At 45.3% G+C, this 20536-nt stretch overlaps 1 protein-coding gene across 1 annotated transcript in view; it reads right to left on the bottom strand.

Annotated features, from left to right (window-relative positions):
- Positions 1–2268: 2268 nt before the first annotated feature.
- Positions 2269–20536, bottom strand: part of LOC126416835 (glutamate receptor 1-like) — a 170188-nt gene continuing 151920 nt past the window's right edge. The window contains exon 9 of the mRNA XM_050084718.1: positions 2269–2380. Coding sequence (XP_049940675.1) covers positions 2269–2380 — 112 coding nt within the window. The remainder of the gene's footprint in view (positions 2381–20536) is intronic.

Raw genomic sequence — 20536 nt, 5'->3', positions numbered from 1 at the left:
TGGTGACCAATGGCAACTCCGCCATGCGCAATTGGGAGGGGATTATCGGAGCGGTGGAGGAGATAGGGCGAAGTGTGGATGGTGTGGTGGGGTTGGAGGAAGGTTTCATTAAGGAGGAAGGCATCCACGCGGTGGGTGGCAAGGGTGTGCAGGAAGAGGTGCTTGTTGGCGGGAAGGGAGCGGATGTTGTTGAAAAGGATACGTTGCTGTCGCGCCATGACAGGGATTTAGACGAGGGTGTCTAGGCGGGAGAAGGTGAAGTGGCCTGGTTGTTGGAGTAGGTGGCGTACATTTTGAGGTGGAAAATGGAACGGGCGGCGAGGGATACCTGTTGGAGGGTGTGGGGGCGCTGAAAGGGATGGACATTCTGGAGGACGATGGTGAGGAACCGGATGATGTCCTCAGCGGGGGGGGGGGGGACGACGACGGGAATTTTCAGGAGGGGTGGGGGCGTCCAGAGGATGGACAGGGACAGTGAGTTCAGGAGTGGTCGGAGGGGGTCGGGCTTTACACTTTTGGGAGTAGGTGGGATGGGGGAGATTGCAGGTATTGCAGGAAGGAGGGGATTGGAGGTTAGGGCACTGCCTGAGGAAGTGCGCTTGCCTACAATGCAGGCAGGTGGGGGCCTTGCGGCACTCAGCTGTGCAGTGCGCGTTATAGCGCAGACACCTCTGGCAGCGCAGGGATTGAGGAGGGGAACGGGAGGGGTCGACCTTGTAATGCTGGTTGAAGAGGAAGGCACCCTCCTTCAGGAGACGGTCAGTGGAGGGGGCGTCCTCGGAGAAAACCCGCATAAGACGGGTGGGGCCGGCCGAGTTGAAAATGCGGCGGACCACCACACCTCCAGCATGGGATGCGCCTTGAGCTCTGTCAACACCTCCTCCTCCGTGATCGACGGACTGAGCCGAGTGATCATGGCGGTGAGGGTCGGCGGGCGACGCAGGGGTTGGGGTTGGCGGGTAGGAGATGGGGAAGGAGCAGGGGTGAGGGAGGCGTTGGGGCCAAAACGGGTGATGGGGAGGTGGGAGAGGATGTCAGTATGGAGGGTGGGGCTGGGGGAGGAGATGAGAACGGAATCCCGTCTGGGAGTGAGGAGAGAGATGGGTGCGCCAGGGAAGTGTTGGCGGAGGAGGAGGGAGAGATTCCGGGCCTCAAGAAGGGAAGGATCGGGATGGGAGAGGAGGTATTTGTAGAAAGAGGGGGGAGGAGGAGGAGGAGGAGGAGGAAGAGGCGGAGGGAGCAGGGCCAGGTGGGGAGACATCCATGGCACCCTGGGGGGGGGGAAGGAGGACGGGGCGGGGCCTTTTTGGGGGTGGAGGAGGTGGTGGTGCCACTAGGGCGCTTAACGGCGGCAGAAGGGCGGGTGGTGACATGAGGGACGGGAGCGATAGGGAGGTGGTGGGAAGGGACAGGTCCCGGCGTGGACGCAGCAGCCGGCGCCGGAGATGGTGACAGTGACGGTGACGGTGACGGCGACGATGAGGGTGACGGAGACGGTGGCGGTGGTGGCGGTGATGGCGAAGGCGACGGGGAGAGCTGGGCATGGACAGTGGCCCAACGGGCCACCACCCTAGCCGGAGCTGCAGTGACAGGCTGGGGGAGTGGGGGGAAAGGATCAGATCGAGAGGAGCGGGAGGAAGAAGCTGGAGAGGGGGCGACATAGAGCGAGGGCGAAGGGTGAGGAGAGGTGGGATGGAAGGACGGGGGTGTGACTGGGCACACCATGTTATAGTGGTGGTGGCGGCGGAAGGGGAAGTATAAACTGTGGCGGTGGTGGTAGTGGTGGCGGTGGTGGTGGTGGGGGCGGACATGACGACAGGGAGAAACAATAACGCACAGAACGAAAAGGAAAGGACACAAACTGGGGACAGACGAAGACGAAGACAAAGACAAAGACGAAGGAAGACGAAGACGGCCGAAGACCGGGGTCGGACGGCGACGGCGACGGCGACGGCGGGGAGCAGGAACGCCGCAGCTGCTGCTGCTGCCGCGGACGGGGCCGGGGCGGCGGCTGCTGCTGCTGCTGGCTGGACCGCTGCTGCTGGCTGGACCGCTGCTGCAGGGGGACTGGTGGGCTGCTGCCGGCTAGACCGCTGCTGCAGACCGGGACCGGGACCACTGCTGCTGCTGCTGCTGCTGGCTGGCTGGCTGGCTGGCTGGCTGGCTGGCTAGCTGGACTGCTGGCTGGCTGGACTGCTGGCTGGCACCTGCAATACCTAACGCTTCGATTAAACCGAATGGTCAATCGAAGGGCGGCATCCTACCGGATTACCGCCGAAGATGGCCCGCAGATGGTTCGTCGGCGCTGCGGGTCATAGTCACCAGAGCGCCGACAGTCCTCGAGTGCGAGAAGACTGGGTCGTCATCGTCAGCATCACCCCTAGAAATTGTTAAAAATTGATGTTTGAAATAAATAAATACAGGGTGGTCAATTGATCGTGACTGGGCCAAATATCTCACGAAATAAGCGCCAAACGAAAAAACTACAAAGAACGAAACTTGTCTAACTTGAAGGGGGGAACCAGATGGCGCTATGGTTGGCCTGCTAGATGGCGCTGCCCAAGGTCAAACGGGTATCAACTGCATTTTTTTAAACAGGAACCCCCATTTTTATTACATATTCGTGTATTACGTAAAGAAATACGAATGTTTTAATTGGACCACTTTTTTCGCTTTGTGATAGATGGCGCTGTAATGGTCACAGACATAAGGTTCACAATTTTAGACGAACATTTGGTAACAGGTACGTTTTCTAAATTAAAATACAGAACGTAGGTACGTTTGAACATTTTATTTCGGTTGTTCCAATGTGATACATGTGCCTATGTGAACTTCCCCACACAAACAAATCCGGGGACGTCAGATCCGGTGAACGTGCGGACCATGGTATGGTGCTTCGACGACCAACCCACCTGTCATGAAATATGCTAGTCAATACCGCTTCAACCGCACGCGAACTATGTGCCGGACATCCATCATGTTGGAAGTCTACATCTACATCTACATCTACATCTACATGACAACTGTGCAATTCACATTTAAGTGCTTGGCAGAGGGTTCATCGAACCACAATACTATCTCTCTACCATACCACTCCCGAACAGCGCGCGGAAAAACGAACACCTAAACCTTTCTGTTCGAGCTCTGATTTCTCTTATTTTATTTTGATGATCATTCCTACCTATGTAGGTTGGGCTCAACAAAATATTTTCGCATTCGGAAGAGAAAGTTCGTGACTGAAATTTCGTAAATAGATCTCGCCGCGACGAAAAACGTCTTTGCTTTAATGACTTCCATCCCAACTTGCGTAGCATATCTGCCACACTCTCTCCCGTATTACGTGATAATACAAAACGAGCTCCACCCTTTCGATGTTCTCCGTCAATCCCACCTGGTAAGGATCCCACACCGCGCAGCAATATTCTAACAGAGGACGAAAGAGTGTAGTGTAAGCTGTCTCTTTAGTGGACTTGTTGCATCTTCTAAGTGTCCTGCCAATGAAACGCAACCTTTGGCTCGCCTTCCCCACAATATTATCTATGTGGTCTTTCCAACTGAAGTTGTTCGTAATTTTAACACCCAGGTACTTAGTTGAATTGACAGCCTTGAGAATTGTACTACTTATCAAGTAATCGAATTCCAACGGATTTCTTTTGGAACTCATGTGGATCACCTCACACTTTTCGTTATTTGGCGTCAACTGCCACCTGCTACACCATACAGCAATCTTTTCTAAATCGCTTTGCAACTGATACTTGTCTTCGGTTGACCTTACTAGACGGTAAATTGCAGCACCATCTGCGAACAACCTAAGAGAACTGCTCAGATTCTCACTCAGGTCATTTATATAGATCAGGAACAGCAGAGGTCTCAGGACGCTTCCCTGGGGAACACCTGATATCACTTCAGTTTTACTCGATGATTTGCCGTCTATTACTACGAACTGTGACCTTCCTGACAGGAATCCACGAATCCAGTTTCACAACTGAGTCGCTTGTGAGGAATGGTGTCAAAAGCTTTCCGGAAATCCAGAAATACGGAATCAACCTGAGATCCCCTGTCGATAGCGGCCATTACTTCGTGCGAATAAAGAGCTAGCTGCGTTGCACAAGAACGATGTTTTCTGAAACCATGCTGATTACGTATCAATAGATCGTTCCCTTGGAGGTGATTCATAATGTTTGAATACAGTATATGCTCCAAAACCCTACTGCAAACCAACGTCAATGATATAGGTCTGTAGCTCGATGGATTACTCCTACTACCCTTCATAAACACTGGTGCGACCTGCGCAATTTTCCAATCTGTAGGTACAGATCTATCGGTGAGCGAGCGGTTGTATATGGTTGCTAAGTAGGGAGCTATTGTATCAGCGTAATCTGAAAGGAACCTAATCGGTATACAATCTGGACCTGAAGACTTGCCCGTATCAAGCGATTTGAGTTGCTTCGCAACCCCTAAGGTATCTACATCTAAGAAACTCATGCTAGCAGCTGTTCGCGTTTCAAATTCTGGAATATTCCATTCGTCTTCCCTGGTGAAGGAATTTCGGAAAACTGCGTTCAATAACTCCGCTTTAGCGGCACAGTCTGCCATGCAGTGAAACATCTTGTAGTAACATCGGTAGAACATTACGTAGGAAATCAGCATACATTGCACCATTTAGATTGCCATCGATAAAATGGGGGCCAATTATCCTTCCTCCCATAATGCCGCACCATACATTAACCCGCCAAGGTAGCTGATGTTCCACTTGTCGCATCCATTGGGATTTTCCGTTCCCCAATAATGCATATTATGCCGGTTTACGTTACCGCTGTTGGTGAATGACGCTTCGTCGCTAAATACAGCGCTTGAAAAAAAAATCTGTCACCGTCCGTAATTTCTCTTGTGCCCAGTGGCAGAACTGCACACGACGTTCAAAGTCGTCGCCATGCAATTCCTGGTGAATAGAAATATGGTACGGGTGCAATCGATGTGGACGTAGCATTCTCAACACCGACGTTTTTGAGATTCCCGATTCTCGCGCAATTTGTCTGATACTGATGTGCGGATTAGCCGCGACAGTACCTAAAACACCTACTTGGGTGTTATCATTTGTTGCAGGTCGTGGTTGACGTTTCACATGTGGCTGAACACTTCCTGTTTCCTTAAATAACGTACCTATCCGGCGAACGGTCCGGACACTTGGATGATGTCGTCCAGGATACCGAGCACCATACACAGCACACGCCCGATGGGCGTTTTGATCACAATAGCCATACATCAACACGATATCGACTTTTTCCGCAATTGGTAAATGGTCCATTTTAACACGGGTAATGTATCACGAAGCAAATACCGTCCGCACTCGAATAATGTTACCTGATACCACGTACTTATACGTTTGTGACTATTACAGCGCCATCTATCACAAAGCGATAAAAGTGGTTCAACTAAAACATTCAAATTTCTTTACGTTCTACACGAATATGTAATAAAAATAGGGGGTTCCTATTAAAAAAAGAAAACGCAGTTGACATCCGTTTGACCTATGGCAGCGCCATAGCGGGCCAACCATAGCGCTATCTGGTTTTCCCCTTCAAGCTAGACGAGTTTCGTTGTATGTAGTTTTTTCGTTTGATGATTATTTCGTGAGATATTTGGCCCGGTCACTATAATTGGACCACCCTGTATATGAAAATGTATCAGCTACTGAGAAGCTCTCGATCTTATTTGACCACTGTATTTTGTCATTAATTAAATGCGTGTTAACAACTTCTGTTGGTTAGCGTAGCAACTGTACCACTAAACTATATTGACTGATGATTTGTAGGAAGGATACATCGTTTACTTTAATTTTGTGCTGATTATTGAAATCAACTTTAAAGTTCTCAACAAGCAAGTTGATTTTATAATGTGATGCATGCTGGAACATATAGTAAGAGTTTTTCAGATTTGTAACGAAGTGCCTGAACTAGAATTGAAAAAAGTTAAGTTATTGGAAGTCTTAAGTTCTTTTAACGTGACCGATTTTGAGCAATGTCGCGAAATAGTTCCATTTCATTGCTTGAGTAAACATTTGCTCTTGGTGGTCATTCAAAAATAATCACTGGGCAAGACGGCTACTCGAACTTTACATTGGAACAGAATCTGTGAAACGTACTTACTAACATTTTAAGATCGATTCTCTTCAATGTGGTCTTCAACAAGGGCATGAGAGAGTGGGATAAAGAACTAAAAGAGAAAAGCGCCGAAGCAATTCATCTAGGGCAAGGAAGAGAAACACTCGAGGTGAAATATCTCGCTTTTGCTGACGATATTGCAGTAATTTCTAAGAGCAAAATAGATGCAGAGATAATGACAGAAATGCTTCACGAAACTTCACTAAAACCAGATTACAAATATCATATGAGAAAACGGAATGCACTGAACATGAACACAACAGAGAGAAATATATACCAACACGACACGAAAACAACAAAAGAGTTGATAAGTTTATGAATCTGACAGAATGTATACAACCAAATGTGTTAGACAGCACCTCAAGTAAAGAGAGATCGAAGACAGTGGAATTAGCCTACACCCAAAACAAATATAATTACATGCAAAAGCTACACACTACGCAAATGCAACTAAACCAGAAGCACTTCACGATCTGAATGCCTAGCACTGTATAAAAGAGGTGAACAAGAAGCCCTGGGAGAGAAAGAAAGGAAAATACACAGAAAAATTTTGGGACCACAAAGGATCAAATATTACAACACGATGAAGAGAAGAAATGAACATCTACACAGAAACATAGAAACAATCAGAGACACAATTAAAAAGAGGGGATTTAAGTTTTACGATAGTATTTACAGAATGAATGACAACAGGCTAACGAAGAAAATTTTTAATTTCATTTTCAAATTAAAAAACATCACGGGATGGCTGGAAGAGGCAAGAAGGGGTTTGAAGAAACTTAACATCACGGAAGACACCATACATAACATGGAAAGTTTCAGGCTACTAATCAATGTTGCAAAATTTCCTTTTCAACAGCAAAGTTCACTATCTGGGTGGGTGATGTCAAATGTATGGAGGCAGGCTATCGGCCAACGCATGAAGAAGTTCTGGGAAGATAAAAAGAAGAAGATTATACCTTTGTCCAAGCGGTCTATAATTGGTCAAATTTTCTAACATATAAAAAAATTCAGATCAGAGATGTGTTTGACAGTAAAGGGAACATAGGAATTCTTACACTCCATATCAGTTCTTAACTGACAGTTAAGAAGGAAACAGCTTAATTATATATTTCTAGCAGAACTATCAAAGAATATCTGTGGCCGATCGAATTTTGCCAAGTAGATGAACACTTTGTGATGAAAAGTATCCGTCATCTGGCTGTAAATGACTGAAAATTTCGTGGCGCCCTCCATCAGTAATGCTGGGATTCAATATGGTGTAGGCCACCCTTAGTCTTGATGACAGCTTCCACTTTCGCAGGCATACCTTCACTCTGGTGCTGGAAGGTTTCTTGGAGACTGGCAGCCCATTCTGCATGGAGTGCTGCACTGAGGAGAGGTATCGATGTCGGTTGGTCTAACCTGGGACGAAGTCGGCGCTCCAAAACACAAAACATCCCAAAGGTGCTGTATAGGATTCAGGTCAGGACTCCGTGCAGTCCAGTCCATTACAGAGATGTTATTGTCGTGTAACCATTGCTATACAAACCGTGCATTATGAACAGGTGCTCGATCGAGTTGGAAGATGCAATCGCCATCCCCGAATTGCTCTTCAACAGTGGGAGGCAAGAAGGTGCTTAAAATATCAGTGTAGCCTGTGATGTAATAGTGCCATGCAAAACAACAGGGTGTGCAAGCCCTCTCAATGAAATACAAGACCACACCATAACACCACCGCCTCCAAATTTTACTGTTGGCACAACACACGCTGGCAGACGACGTTCACCGGGCATTCGCCACAACCACGCGTGCCATCAGATCGCCACATTGTGTACCGTGATTCGTCACTCCACATAACGTTTTTCCACACTTCAATCGTCCAATGTTTACGCTCCTTACACAAAGCGAGTCTTCATTTGGCATTGACCGGCGTGATGTGTGGCTTACGAGCAGCCAGTTGACCATGAAATACAAGTTTTGTCACCTCCTGCCTAACTATCATAGTACTTGCAGTGGATCATGATGCAGTTTGGAATTGCTGTGTGATGGTCTGGATAGACGTCTGCCTATTACACATTACGACCCTCTTCAACTATCGGCGGTCTCTGTCAGTCAACAGACGAGGTCGGCCTGTACGCTTTTGTGCTGTGCGTGTCCCTCCACGTTTATACTTCACTATCACATCGGAAACAGTGGACCTAGGGATGTTTAGGAGTGTGGAAATCTCGCGTACAGACGTATGACACAAGTGACACCCAATCACCTGACCACGTTCGAAGTCCGTGAATTCCACGGAACGCCCCATTCTGCTCAGTCACGACGTCTAATGACTACTGAGACCGCTGATATCGAGTACCTGGCAGTAGATGGCAGCACAATACACCTAATATGAAAAACGTATGATTTTTGGGGTGTCCGGATACTCTTGATCACATAGTGGACGTTGATACCACCACTCCCAGTAACCTCAATTATTAAAACAATGATTTGGCCAACAAAGCTGGATGGCGTCTATCGACTTCACGGAAGAAGCCCACATACGCAGAGGTCGGGCGAAAATATAGAAACACCGCGAGAAATGCATGCTTGAACGTCAGAGCAGATGCTTGCCAAGCCTGCAAGTTGTGCTGTTGTATCTGACCACAAACGTCACCTGCTCTATGCCCTCAGCATTTTGCAAGTATCGGTAATCGTCAGAACAGAGTTCTTTGTAGTTGTGAGTATGACTGAATTATGTCGGAGGTAAGTGAATTCTAACGTGGGCAAATTGTCCAGATACATTTGATAACATAGTGTAGATTTCAAAATCGTTATCACTTTCGTGGCCACTTGTTGAGAAACTGCCTGTTAGTTTTTGTCTCGGGTTCTTCGGCCGACGTTTGTCTGATGATTTGTCTGATGTTTCGCCAGCACGAGTGGCTAGTATTGCCAAAGTTTCTCCCTCCGTTTCTGGTGGTGGAGTGGAGCCGAGCTCGCGGCTGTAGGTATGTACCTGATGCGCCAACGTCCGAGGGCTTCTCTGCGGCCGTTTCCGGTGCGGTACTCCTCTTGCTACCTGCGACGGTCGCTCGCTGCAGCACAGGAAGCTAGGATCCGTTTACCTTGAGGCTTTCCTCTTTCGTGTTGTAGCTCTCCTCGTGTTTGTGTATTTCTACAGCTTCTCTGAACAAGCGGGAGTGATAGGTCTTCTCTACAGAACTTCTGTGTCGGCGAATTTTACTACGTGGTCGGTCTTGCGCAGCATGTGCTCTGTCACAGCCGATTTCTCCACCTGCCCCAACCTGCAAAGTCGTTTATGTTCTGTAATCCTGGTGCTGAACGATTTTCCAGTCATTCCAACAGACATGTTTCCGCATGTGCATGGTATGCGGTATATTCCTGGCATTGCAAGTGGGCTCCTTTCCTCCTTTGCCGACCTGAGACACTCTTTGATTTTCTTTGTCGGTTTGTAAATAGTCTTTACGCCGTGTTTGCGCAAAATACGCACTGAAACGGCCAGGATACTGATCCGAGCGAAATCACCAGCTTGCAAACTGAAGAAAGAAGTGAAACGAAATGAGGGAAGCGAGAACGCTACCGCAGGACCGCGAGCTGCGGACTAGAAGGAAGTGGTACAACCCATTAAGAACCTTAACGGCGCGAAGAGCATATTGGTACTGCCTGCCGATAAGGGAAATGCGACCGTCGTAATGAAGACCGAAGATTATGAGCAGAAGATCCGGGGCCTTTTAGACCGAAAACTAAGCGCAGATCCGACGCAGCGTATCACACGGAATACGAATCGGTTAATCAAGACGTCTTCTCTGCCGACGGACATACAGGGGAATCTGCACAACACAGGATCCCTACCACATCGGCTGTATGGATTACCTAAGATCCACAAGAAAAACGTTCCACTAAGACCGAGTGTTAGCGCACCTGTCCCACCGACGCATAAACTGGCAAAACATTTGGCCTCTCTGCTCCAGCCGCACGTGGGGAAGACTGACACATATATTAAGGACTCAGGACATTTCATTGAGAAGGTGAAGAAACTAAAACTTGAACCAAATGACATCCTGGTCAGCTTTGATGTTGTTTCTTTGTTTACGAAAGTGCCTCTTAGGGACCCTCCGGAGCACATCGGTTTCCTCTTCTCGCAAGACATCAGAAAGCTCTTTCATGCATGTCTCACCACGAGCTATTTCACGTGGAATGGCAACTTCTACGAACATCTGGGAAGGCGTCGCCATGGATAGTCCTCTTAGTCCAGTGGTGGCCAACTTCTTCATGGAACACTTCGAAGGACAGGCACTGGACTTGGCACCTTGTAAACCTAAGGTGTGGTACAGATAAGTCGATGATAACTTTGTCGTGTGGACCCACGGTGAAGAACAGCTCGGTGACTTCCTGAGACACTTGAACAGTCTCCATGCCAACATATAATTTACTATGGAAGTAGAGAAGGATCAAAAACTACCTTTTATAGATGTGTTGGTCAGCAGGGACACAGTGTGCATCGAAAACCTACACACACGGACCGATACCTGCACAAACAGCTGAGCCAGAAAAGGGGCATGATTAAGACTAAGATGTGAGCCACAGCACCTCAGTCACGAAATACAGAACTTGGAAAGTGCTCTTAGGAGAAACGGGTACTCCACAAGCGATATTAGAAGTACAGGGTGATTCAAAAAGAATACCACAACTTTAAAAATGTGTATTTAATGAAAGAAACATAATATAACCTTCTGTTATACATCATTACAAAGAGTATTTAAAAAGGTTTTTTTTCACTCACGAACAAGTTCAGAGATGTTCAATATGGCCCCCTCCAGACACACGAGCAATATCAACCCGATACTCCAACTCGTTCCACACTCTCTGTAGCATATCCTGTGTTGCGCAGATTCCTCTGTATGTCCGTCGGCAGTTTGGATAGCTGCTGTTATTTCTCGTTTCAAATATCAATGGTGGCTGGGAGAGGCGGCCGAAACACCATATCCTTAACATACCCCCATAAGAAAAAATCGCAGGGGGTAAGATCAGGGCTTCTTGGAGGCCAGTGATGAAGTGCTCTGTCACTCGTTCTCGGTCGTCCAGAACTTTTCCCTTTGCACAAACACCCATTCTCTGTAAACTGTTTATACCAACGTTTAATACACCACCTATCAGGAGGTTTAACACCATACTTCGTTCGAAATACATGCTGAACAACTGTCGTCGATTCACTTCTGCCGTACTCAATAACACAAAAAGCTTTCTGTTGAGCGATCGCCATCTTAGCATCAACTGCTGCTGACGCCTAGTCAACAGCGCTCAAGCGAACAAATGTAGAACTAAATGAAACTTTATAGCTACCTTAATTCGCCGACAGATAGTGCTTAGCTCTGCCTTTTGTCGTTGCAGAGTTTTAAATTTCTAAAGTTGTGGTATTCTTTTTGAATCACCCTGTATAACAGAGCCAAACACTCGGCGAAGTGAGAAATGCGAAAAAGAAATGTCGGTTACGGCCTTTCTGCTATACATTCCCAGAGTGACGCACAGAAACGGCCGTATATTGCGCAAAAACGGCGTAAAGACTGTTTAAACCGACAAAGAAAATCAAAGAGAGTCTCAGAGCGGCAAAGGAGGAAAGGAACCCACTTGCAATGCCAGGAATATACCGCAGACTATGCACATGCGGAAAAGTTTGACTTGGGATGACTGGACATTCGTTCAACACCAGGATTACAGAACATAAACGACTTTGCAGGTTGGGGAATGAGGGGAAATCGGCTTTGGCAGAGCACTCGCTGTGTGAAACCGACCACGTAGTAAAATTCTCCGACATGGAAGTTCTGGCTGCAGAGAACAACTATCGCATCCGCCTGTTCAGAGAAGCACACAGACAAAAGAACAGCTTCAACAAGAAAGAGGAAAGCCTCAAGGTAAACGGATTTTTGCTCCCTGTGCTGCAGCGAACGACCGTTGCGGGTAGCAAGAGAACCACACCGGAAATGACCGCGGAGAAGCCCTCGGATGTTGGTGCGTCAGCTACATACAGGGTGTGTCACTAACTATTGCCACCAAGAGTAACTCCGAAGGTGTGACAGTAGTTGAAAAGTTTGTGGGACAAAAGTTGCATGGGACAACGGGGTCATAATATTACGTTAGTTTTTTGTTGCTAGGTGGGGTCGCTTCAGAGATATGACGGTCAACTTTGCTTTTCTAAATGGGATGCTATAGTTTAATACTCATTTTCTGGTAGCGGCTATCGAGGCGAATCCAATGATGTGTAACAGTAACGTTTTTGAAGGTCAACGAAGGTCACAAAGGTAGCATGAACGTCCATTTACAGAAGGTGTTCGCAGTGATGACCATTGGTATCAATGCAGTGCTGCAAACTTCTTATCATGACTGACTGGTTTTCCTTACCACATCGAAATTTATCGAAGCTGATGCTCCGACAATACTCTTTCGCATATCTTCAGGTGTAGTTGTAACGTTTTTATAAACAATGTCTTTTACGATTTCCCCTTAAGAAAAAATCCAGAGGTTTCAAGCCTGGCGAACGCGTCGGCTACGACACATGTCCTCCGCGTCCAGTACAACGATTTGGGAATTGTCTTTGCAGCTCATTTCCAGCCATCAGCGAAAAATGTGCCGAAAGCCCATCGTGTTGATACCAGATTCTTTTGCTTGTTCCTAAAGGTATTTCTTCCAGTAAAAGACCTAATGTTTCTTGCAGCAATGTAGTGTATCTCCTACAGTTAAGATTTCCTTCGATGAAATAAGGGCCTATAATTCAGTTCTCCAGAAGCCCACACTACACATTCACCGACCACGGTTTTTGGTGTGCAAGTTGCCGCAGCCAATATGGATTTTCAGTTGCCCAATAACGCATATTATGCGAATTAATATTTCCATGGTTCGTGAATGTAGCTTCGTCAGTACATAACATAAAATTAATAAAAGTGTCATCCCTCTGATTCAGAAGTTGAGCCAATCGGCAGAATTCATTACGACGCATACAACACGTACCAGTTAATTCTTGTTGGAGAGTGATATGGTAAGAACGAGATTTATGGCGATGTAGAATACGAACGATACTACTCTGGCTCATGCCAGATTCCCTTACGATATGACGAGAACCAACACAAGGGTCTCGAACCACAGTGGCATGTGTACCAATTTCCGTTCCCTCGTTAGTAGTATTCCTTGGCCGGATATGATTCCGATGCATTAAGGATCCAATTTTCTCAATTTATCATACACGTATTAAAATGTACGACGTGTGTGGGGAGTACGTTGACGACGTCTTTCAGCGTATAAGTCTCTAGCTCTCACTGAATTTCGTTGGCATTCTCCGTAAATGAGACACATATCGTTCTCCGAAGGAATACATCATTCACATTCCCTTGATTCGACGATACTAGTCTTACCGTTCCTATTAGTGTTTTATTTCGAAACCATCGAATGGTGTTTACGTGTCAATGGAACACGCGATGGATACGCCGTATTCGGCGAATATTTCCTATTCGCATGATATTCGAGAGAGAATTGTGAGAGCGTGTGCTTTGATAAGTGCCGATGTGATAAGGAATTCCACTCAGTACTTAATAAGAAGATGGCAGCACTGCATTGATACCACTGGTCATCACACCGAACACCTTCTGTAAATGGACGTTCATGCCACCTGTTTGACCAAGTTGACCTTCAAAGATCTTACTATTATACATCATTGTATTCGTCTCGATAGCCGCTATCAGAAAACGAGTACCAAACTATACCATTCCATTTACGAAAGCAAAGCTGACTTTCATATCTCTGAAGCGACTCCACCTAGCAACAAAAAACAAACGTTATATTATTGGCCCCGTTGACCCCTGCAACATTTGTCCAGCAAACTTTTCAACTCCTATCATACTTTCGGAGATACTGTTGGTGATAATAGTTTGTGACTCACCGTCTGCGGCCGCGACCTCGGCTGCAGTCCAAGACCAGCAATGGAGGACGAAACTTTGACAATGTCAGCCACTCGTGCTGGCGAAACGTCAGAAAAATCATGAGACGAACGTCGGCCGAAGAACCCGAGACAGAAGCCAACATACAGTTTCTAGATGTGTCATTGTTTTAATGAAATGGAAAAGCAAGGCTTTCGACGACGATGGTATACTGGGCAGTGTAAAGGCAGTCTCTTCTGAACTAGGCTTACTAAACGATTCCGATATATATAAGAAATTTTCGTAAGATGTGTAGTCTCGCCGTTTAACGCTGCCATTTATATTATATTCTTTTGAAGAATATTAATTAAATTTTGGTACATTTGAAGGAAGAGTACAGCGGCTTATCATATGTAGAACACAACGACTAGTCTCTGGGAGGCATTGGAAGGAAGAGAGGGAGGCAATTACTCGTGTTACTCCAAACTGGAAATTACGTAACTAGGCAGCATTATGGCGAATCAAAGGATTGGACATCTCAGTGAGTATGTTCCTTCCAGAGTGCAATGACTCACTTCGCGCGGCGACTCTGAATATAAGTAGGGTGCCATATTATCTTCCGCATATGGCTGTTGGATCCGACATATTTAATGGTATGGTCCTACGCTCCACTCCCTGTATAGATGTACCTGTATCCTGTACTTTACAAACAGACGATGTTATGTACTTTTCCAAGCCATCATTTCTTCTACTCTACCACTATTCATTTCGCAGTCTCGTCGTCTAGTAGCTGTTACGATATGAAAGAATCGTCTGTAACCCACAATTGGCTTGTGTTGTTTGAGATATGGAGTATATTAAAAAGAAATTTACGTGAGAATCATTAACGTCAACTCTATGCGGCACCGCTATAATTCGATACAGTATGCGACGGCCTTGGTCACGGCAAGCCGCTGCAGCACGCACCGCTTAATGGGAACTACGCTATCACTCTGCCCAGCGCATTATCGCTGTCACGGGCGACAGAGAGAATAGCTGATGTTTTTTGTCCAGGCGGTTCGAATTATAGAAGCAGCGCACAATTTTACTGTGCGAAATACAGTTGATATGTTTTTGCGTTTAATTTAAACGCAGTATAATGCATCTCACGACGTAACTGCTGATTGCTTTTGTTAACACAACAGAACAGAAAACAGGGAAAATGTTATACAAAGTGGCCTTGGGCCCAAACTTGGATAGCTTTTGAGGCATTACTTTCTGCTGAATAACGAAATAACAAAATATTCACCACGTGTCCCAATAAGCATTGTCCGTCTTGAACAGTATGACATACCCAGGAAAGCTTTTCGGAAAGTGATACAACCCGGTCCACCGCAGACTAAGTTTGCTGTACTGACAGATATCTGCCTTCACTTTGAGAGATCTCCAGGCCATTTTGGTGAAAAGAACACTGTGAACAGAGACATCTGATAAACTGCCTATTCTTCCATTCGTGAGCTATGGAAGAACGTTACGAAATAGGTCGTCCAATTTATAAAAAAAAAAAAAAAACTGTAGTTTCTTTTATATCTCGACAGATATAAATGTTACGCTACTTTATCGCATAAAATCAGTTTAATATCTTGAAGAGTTCATGAAATATTAGGTGTGGCCACTTCACAAGCTGTGTACAGGGTGTGAAAAATATTTATAAACTTTAAGGGGTGATATAGTACATCCAAAGAGACCACAAACAAGGAAATATCTGGATGGATACAATATGTGTAAAATGAAAAGGTTGCTAGTGACACAACAGAACAGACTCTGAGCAGAGGACAGGAAAGCAGCAAAATCCGAAAACCGTTTATTTTCGCTTCTTCAGAGTAAACAAGTGTATACGCGGAAGTCATACACATGTGGCCAATGTTGGGTACCTTTCCGTTCCGATGGGCAATGCTCGCCGCGTCCGTAGCATTATGTAGCTCGCAGGTGCATCGTGCCTGGTTTGGTAGATCAACGACCGAATGCATAGTGGCGATCTTAGTTTAAGCTCTCAAATAGCGAGGATTGCACGACATTCAAAGTGAAGCACCCGGAAGGGGAGGAGAAAACTAAATGAAACTTTACCGTTTGAGAGCGTATGTGATTACAAAAGTTGAATCAAAATTACAAAGAACTTATCAGTACGGGTATAGTTATCAGTATGAATTTGTACCCCTTATGGTCTGGAGGCATGCAGTGATTCGTGTTACAAAGCGATTACATCATCTGCTGATGCGTGCTTGCCCTCAACTGGATGTCAAGTTGACGTCCGAGCTGGTCTCATACATGTCCTATCGGAGACAGGTCTTGGGACCTTGTTAGCCAAGGGAGTGCCTCACAATCACGCAGACAATTCATACGAATATTGTCTCTTGAAAAATGGCACCACGATATTGCACATGAGAAGTAACACATGAGGGAGTATGCCCGTGAAGTACCACTGTGCCGTCAGAGGTCCTCCAGCCACTGTTAGCCGCGTCACACCCGATAACTTCCCACGGCTTGGCACCAGGAGCCAGAAGTATCACTGCTGCGCTTCTCCAGGACTTTGGAAGAAAGGTATCCCAAACCCCCCGTTCCCTCGCCCCTCTCCTCAGATCACCGCTATACTTGCCGACGGTGGTCTTCTGGTAGTGCATAACCACGATTCATGTCTGAACACAGTGTGGCGCCATTGATCGGCAGTCTGTGCATCCTGGTCACAGTGTTAGCGGTAGACTATCCGTGGGATGCTTAATTTCCCAGTATGTCTGCTGATAGTCTCCAACCAACGGTGCGGGGTGACGCAGAATGTTGCAGGGGCTCCACTACTTGTTATCGGATAGCAGGCAGAAATGTAAAGGGCCCAGTTCGCGCTTGGGGCACCATACGGCGATCTTCCCTTGGGTGGTCTGAGTGAAGGACGGGACCCCTGACAATGAGAATACCTGCACTCACTTACCCGTACAGTCCAACATCAGGCCACTGTCTTATCCAAATGTCCCACAAATCTGGATGTTGCACAATTCGACTATCCTGCCAAACGGAGGCCTGCAATGAGGCCCCTTTAAGACCCGTCAGTTGTTGATAACGCTGTCTTATACTAGTATCTCTGTATTCTTCACAGTGATCACTGAACATATTACGTGTTCACGTCTCTTATACAGGGTGTTTCCGTAAGAGTGTGCAAAAACGTAACATGACATAGAGAATGCTCCATTGGACAATTTGACTCAGAGAACCTGGGGTCGCAGAAGTCAGCTTAAGAAGATATGGAAGTAAACTCCTCTACCCAATTGTCTAGCATTACTGCTTTTCAGGTAGTTTAAAACTAAAATGCGTACAAGTTAGCACCTATTGTTCTCTTCATTTACATGTAAATTCTTTATTTCCTGCAAAGTAACAAGGAGGACGAGCCTCATTACTAGCAAGTCACGATGTTGAACAGTTCAAAGAAAACCTGAATCTCATTCCAGATAGGTGTTCCACTAATAGAATTTTAGTCTGTCGTGATTTCAGTCTACCCTCGATATGCTGGAAAAATTATACGTTAAAACCAGCGGCAGGAATAAAACGTCATCCGAAATTGTACTGAATGCTTTCTCAGAAAACTATTTTAAACAATTAGTTCATGAGCCTACTCGAAGCATAATTGGTTGCGAAAGCATACTTGACCTCTTAGCAACAAATAATCCTGGACTAATAGGAAGTGTCATTACGATTACAGGGATTAGCGACCACAAGGCAGTTGGTGCTAGACTGAATACTGCAACACCCACAACCATCAAAAAGAAACGCAAAGTACATCTATTTAAAATATCTGATAAATATGCTCTTCACGCCACTTTAAGAGACAGTCTCCACTCCTTCCGATCTGAACACGTAAGCGTAGAAAAGATATGGAATGATTTCAAGAAGATAGTAATAACGGCGATTAAGAAATAAATACGACGAATTTAGTAAGTGATGGTACTGATCCCCCGTGGTACACAAAACGGGTCAGATCGCTGTTGCACAATCAACGAAAAAAGCATGCCAAATTTAAAAGAATGCAGAATCCCCAAGACTGGCAAAGTTTTGCGTAAGTTCGAAATATAGCGTGTACTTCAATACGAGACGCTTTAATAATTTCCACAACGAAACTCTGCCTCGGAATTTGGCAGAAAACCCAAAGAGATTCTGGTCACACATAAAACACACCAGTGGCAAGACATAATCAATACCTTCATTGCGCGATACAACGGTGAAGTCACTGATGACAGTGCCACTAAGACAGTTACAAAAAACGGTTTTCCGAAAATCCTTCATCAAAGAAGACGAAGTAAATATTCCTCATTTATAATCAAGAACAACTGCCAAGATGAGAAACATAGAAGTAGATATTCTCGGTGTAGCAAAGCAGCTTAAATCACTTAATAAAGGCAAGGCCTCCGGTCCAGATTGTATACCAGTCACGTCCCTTTCAGAGTGTGCTGACGCAATAGCTGCATATTTAGCAGTTATATACAACCACTCGCTCACAGAAAGTTCCGTACGTAAAGACTGGAAAATTGCTCAAGTCACACCAATACCCAAAACGTGAAATACGAGTAATCCGCTGAATTACAGACCCACATCACTAACGTTGATTTGCAGTAGCGATTTGGGACATATACAGTGTTCAAACATTATGAATTACCTCGAAGAAAACGATTTATTGACACATAGTCATCTCGGGTTCAGTAAACATCGTTTTTGTGAAACACAACTAGGTCTTTATGCTCATGAAGTAATGAGTGCTATCAACAGGGGATGTCAAATTGATTCCATATTTTTAGATTTCCAGAAGGCTTTCGACACCGTTCCTTACAAGTGTCTTCTAACCAAACTGCGTGTCTATGGAATATCGCCTCAGTTATGCAACTGAATTCGTAATTTCCCTATCAGAAAGGTCACTGTTCGTAGTAATAGACGGAAAGTCATCGAGTAAAACAGAAGTAATATCCAGCGTTGCCCAAGGAAGTGTTATAGGCCCTCTATTGTTCCTGATCTATATTAACGACATAGTAGACAATCTGAGTAGCCCTATTAGGTTGTTTGCAGATGATTCTGTCATTTACCGTCTTGTAAAGTCATCAGATGACCAAAATGAATTGGAAAATGATTTAGATAAGATATCTGTATGTCGCGAAAAGTGGAAATTGCCCCTGAATAAAGAAAAATTTGAAGTTATTCACATGAGTACTAAAAGAAATCCGCTAAATTTCGATTACGTTATAAGTCACACTAATTTGAAGGCTGTTAATTCAACTAAATACTTAGGGATTACAATTACAAATAACCTAAATAGGAACGATCACATAGATAGTGTTGTGGGTAGAGCAAACTAAAGACTGCGATTCATTGGCAGAACGCTTACAAGGTGCAACAGGTATACTAAAGAGATTACTTACACCACGCTTGTCCGCCCTATTCTGGAGTATTGCTGTGCGGTGTGTGATCCGCATCAGATGGGACTGACGGATGACATCGAAAAAGTTCAGAAAAGAGCGGCTCATTTTGTACTATCGTGAAATAGGGGAGATAGTGCCAGAGACATGATACGTGAATTGGAGTGGCAATCATTGAAACAAAGGCGTTTAACGTTACGACAGGATCTTCTCATGAAGTTTCAATCACCAGTTTTCTCCTTCGATTGTTAAAACATTCCATTGGCACCCACCTACATTGAGAGAAATGATCATCGCGATAAAATAAGAGAAATCAGAGCTCGCATAGAAAAATTTAAGAGCTCGTTTTTCCCGCGCGCCTTTCGAATGTGGAACGGTAGAGAGACAGCTTGAAGGTGGTTCATTGAACCCTCTGCTAGGCACTTTATTGTGATTAGCAGAGTAATCATGTAGATGTAGATGATACAGGTTTTATTTACTTTACTTATCCATAAGGTGGTTCTGTTGTATCGTATTTACACTTTCCCATGACAGAAAGTGTTATGAATCAGCTACAGACCCATTCAGCATGACGGTGCACCGCCTCACTTCAGTGTGGATGTTCGCATCTTCACAGTGCTGTATTTCCTGGTCTCTGGATTTGAAGGGGAGGTCCATTCCATTGCCTGCGATTTCGCCTGACCTCAATATCTATTGATGAATTCCTATGGGGATATCTAAATTCACTTGTGTACGACACCCCAATGGATACGGAAATAGATTTAGTTCCCAGAACTGTAGCTGCCTGTGATGTGATTCGAAACACACCAAGGATATTTATTAGTATGCGTCAGAATTTTGTTCGTCGATCTCATGCCTGCATTGAGGTTGATGGTCGTTAGTTTCAGCACATTTTTTAAGATACTGTACAAATGGTACTTTAAATTATGTCAATGATAGTTTTTCGCAGTTAACTGTAACTAATGTAATACAAAAGTACACAGTAATGTAATTTTATTCCTATTATCTCCTTAAACTGGCTTGTCCGTCCCCAGGTTCGCTACCTCATATTATTCAT

Source organism: Schistocerca serialis, chromosome 8, assembly GCF_023864345.2.
Source record: "Schistocerca serialis cubense isolate TAMUIC-IGC-003099 chromosome 8, iqSchSeri2.2, whole genome shotgun sequence".
In the NCBI taxonomy this organism is placed as follows: Eukaryota; Metazoa; Arthropoda; class Insecta; order Orthoptera; family Acrididae; genus Schistocerca; species Schistocerca serialis.
The sequence above is the reverse complement of the archived record's forward strand: the minus strand, read 5'-3'. Positions and strand labels throughout refer to the sequence as shown.